Raw genomic sequence first — 1,973 nt, 5'->3', positions numbered from 1 at the left:
TATATATATATATATATATATATATATATTACCCATATATATATATATATATATTATATTATACTTATAGCCAGAGACAAGCACATAATAATGCTTTGGAGATTTACTACTATTTGACAAAGGTGGATCGAAACAGTTTTGATAGATTATATTAGATTAGATTAATTAAATAATTGTTAGAATGGCTTGATTATAATGGATGAAAAAATGTAATCTAATTACTAGCAGACACACAGATACATCTGCTTAACTTAGGGATATATTTTACAGATATATATGCGCAATATCTTTATTGAATACACACACACACACGCACGCACACGCACACGCACACCCACACGCGCACGCCCACGCGCACGCGCACGCGCACACGCACACGCACACGCACACGCACACACGCACACACACACACACGCACACACCTTGGTGAGTTTGATGGTCTTCGGTTTGGGATGCTCAGCATCAGTACCGGAGATCAGCGTACGAAAGTAAACATCGAAGCATCGTCTGCCGTCGCCGTTGATTGTGCCGCCCACAGTCCAGACGAGTGAGAACAGGAAGAGACCTTGTAGCCAGACGGTGATCTATGAACGATGTACAGGTGAGGCACGATGACACATGCTGCCGCACAACGTACAGGCACAGTAAGAGACACAGCCAAACACAGAAAACACAGAAAACACAGTAAACACAGTAAAACACAGTAAAACACAGAAAACACAGTAAAACACAGAAAACACAGAAAACACAGTAAAACACAGAGAACACAGTAAAACGCAGAAAACACAGAGCAGTAAGGCAGAGTAATAAACACAGTAAGGCTGTGTCGCAGAAAGACATGTGAGAAGTTGTTACTTCAGGAATTGTTAAGAACCAACACATAGGTCTGTAAGTCTGTAATTACAAGTATATTACAGCATGATCGATGATGGACCCACAGGTAAATTACTGCCGGACGGAAGCATATAGAAAGAGGAAGGGGAAGGAGTAAGGGGGGAGAGGGTGGGGTTGATTCTCACGCGTTCCCAAAAACCAAAATTCCGTGGAACCAAAATTACATGTCTGTAAATAATGATTAGTATTTATGATATTACAGCACAGCAAAATTTTTATGAACCAAAACACGTTTGTACGTCTGGATGGAGGAAGAAGGGGAAGGAGGAAGAAGGGGAGAGGGTGGGGTTGATTCTCCCGTCACGTGCAACGCGGGCTTACCTGTGCAGCGGTGAGTTCTAGTTCTCCCTCCTCCCCCGTGCGACGAATCTCCTCCATGAGACAGCTGTAGAGCTTCATTAACGATGACACCTGATGCAGTGCGCTCACCTGTATCATCATCTTACACCTGTCAATGTAGAGCTTCATTAACGATGACACCTGATGCACCTGTACCATCATCTTACACCTGTCAATGTAGAGCTTCATTAACGATGACACCTGGTGCAGTGCGCTCACCTGTACCATCATCTTACACCTGTCAATGTAGAGCTTCATTAACGATGACACCTGGTGCACCTGTACCATCATCTTACACCTGTCAATGTAGAGCTTCATTAACGTTGACACCTGGTGCACCTGCACCATCATCTTACACCTGTCAATGTAGAGCGTCATTAACGATGACACCTGGTGCACCTGCACCATCATCTTACACCTGTCAATGTAGAGCGTCATTAACGATGACACCTGGTGCACCTGCACCATCATCTTACACCTGTCANTTATAGAACTATACATGATAGTACATGTACTACTAACGTAGAGACGTACACGTTGGGAGTTATAGAACTATGCATGATAGTACATGTACTACTAACGTAGAGACGTACACGTGGGAGTTATAGAACTATGCATGATAGTACATGTACTACTAACGTAGAGACGTACACGTGGGGGTTATAGAACTATGTATGATAGTACATGTCTTACTAACGTAGAGACGTACACGTGGGGGTTATAGAACTATGTATGATAGT

At 43.0% G+C, this 1,973-nt stretch overlaps 1 protein-coding gene across 1 annotated transcript in view; it reads right to left on the bottom strand.

Moving 5' to 3' along the window:
* LOC106817997 (dynein heavy chain 3, axonemal-like) overlaps positions 1-1,973 on the bottom strand; it is a gene marked incomplete at its 5' end in the record, with an annotated part of 64,361 nt that overhangs the window by 41,788 nt on the left and 20,600 nt on the right. Inside the window, 2 exon segments of the mRNA XM_014822700.1 lie at positions 423-584; positions 1,216-1,342. Of these exon segments, the coding sequence (XP_014678186.1) occupies positions 423-584; positions 1,216-1,342 (289 nt within the window).

Source organism: Priapulus caudatus, unplaced genomic scaffold (genome assembly GCF_000485595.1).
Source record: "Priapulus caudatus unplaced genomic scaffold, Priapulus_caudatus-5.0.1 Scaffold1968, whole genome shotgun sequence".
NCBI lineage: Eukaryota > Metazoa > Priapulida > Priapulimorpha > Priapulimorphida > Priapulidae > Priapulus > Priapulus caudatus.
This window is presented reverse-complemented; position numbering and strand designations above follow the sequence as displayed.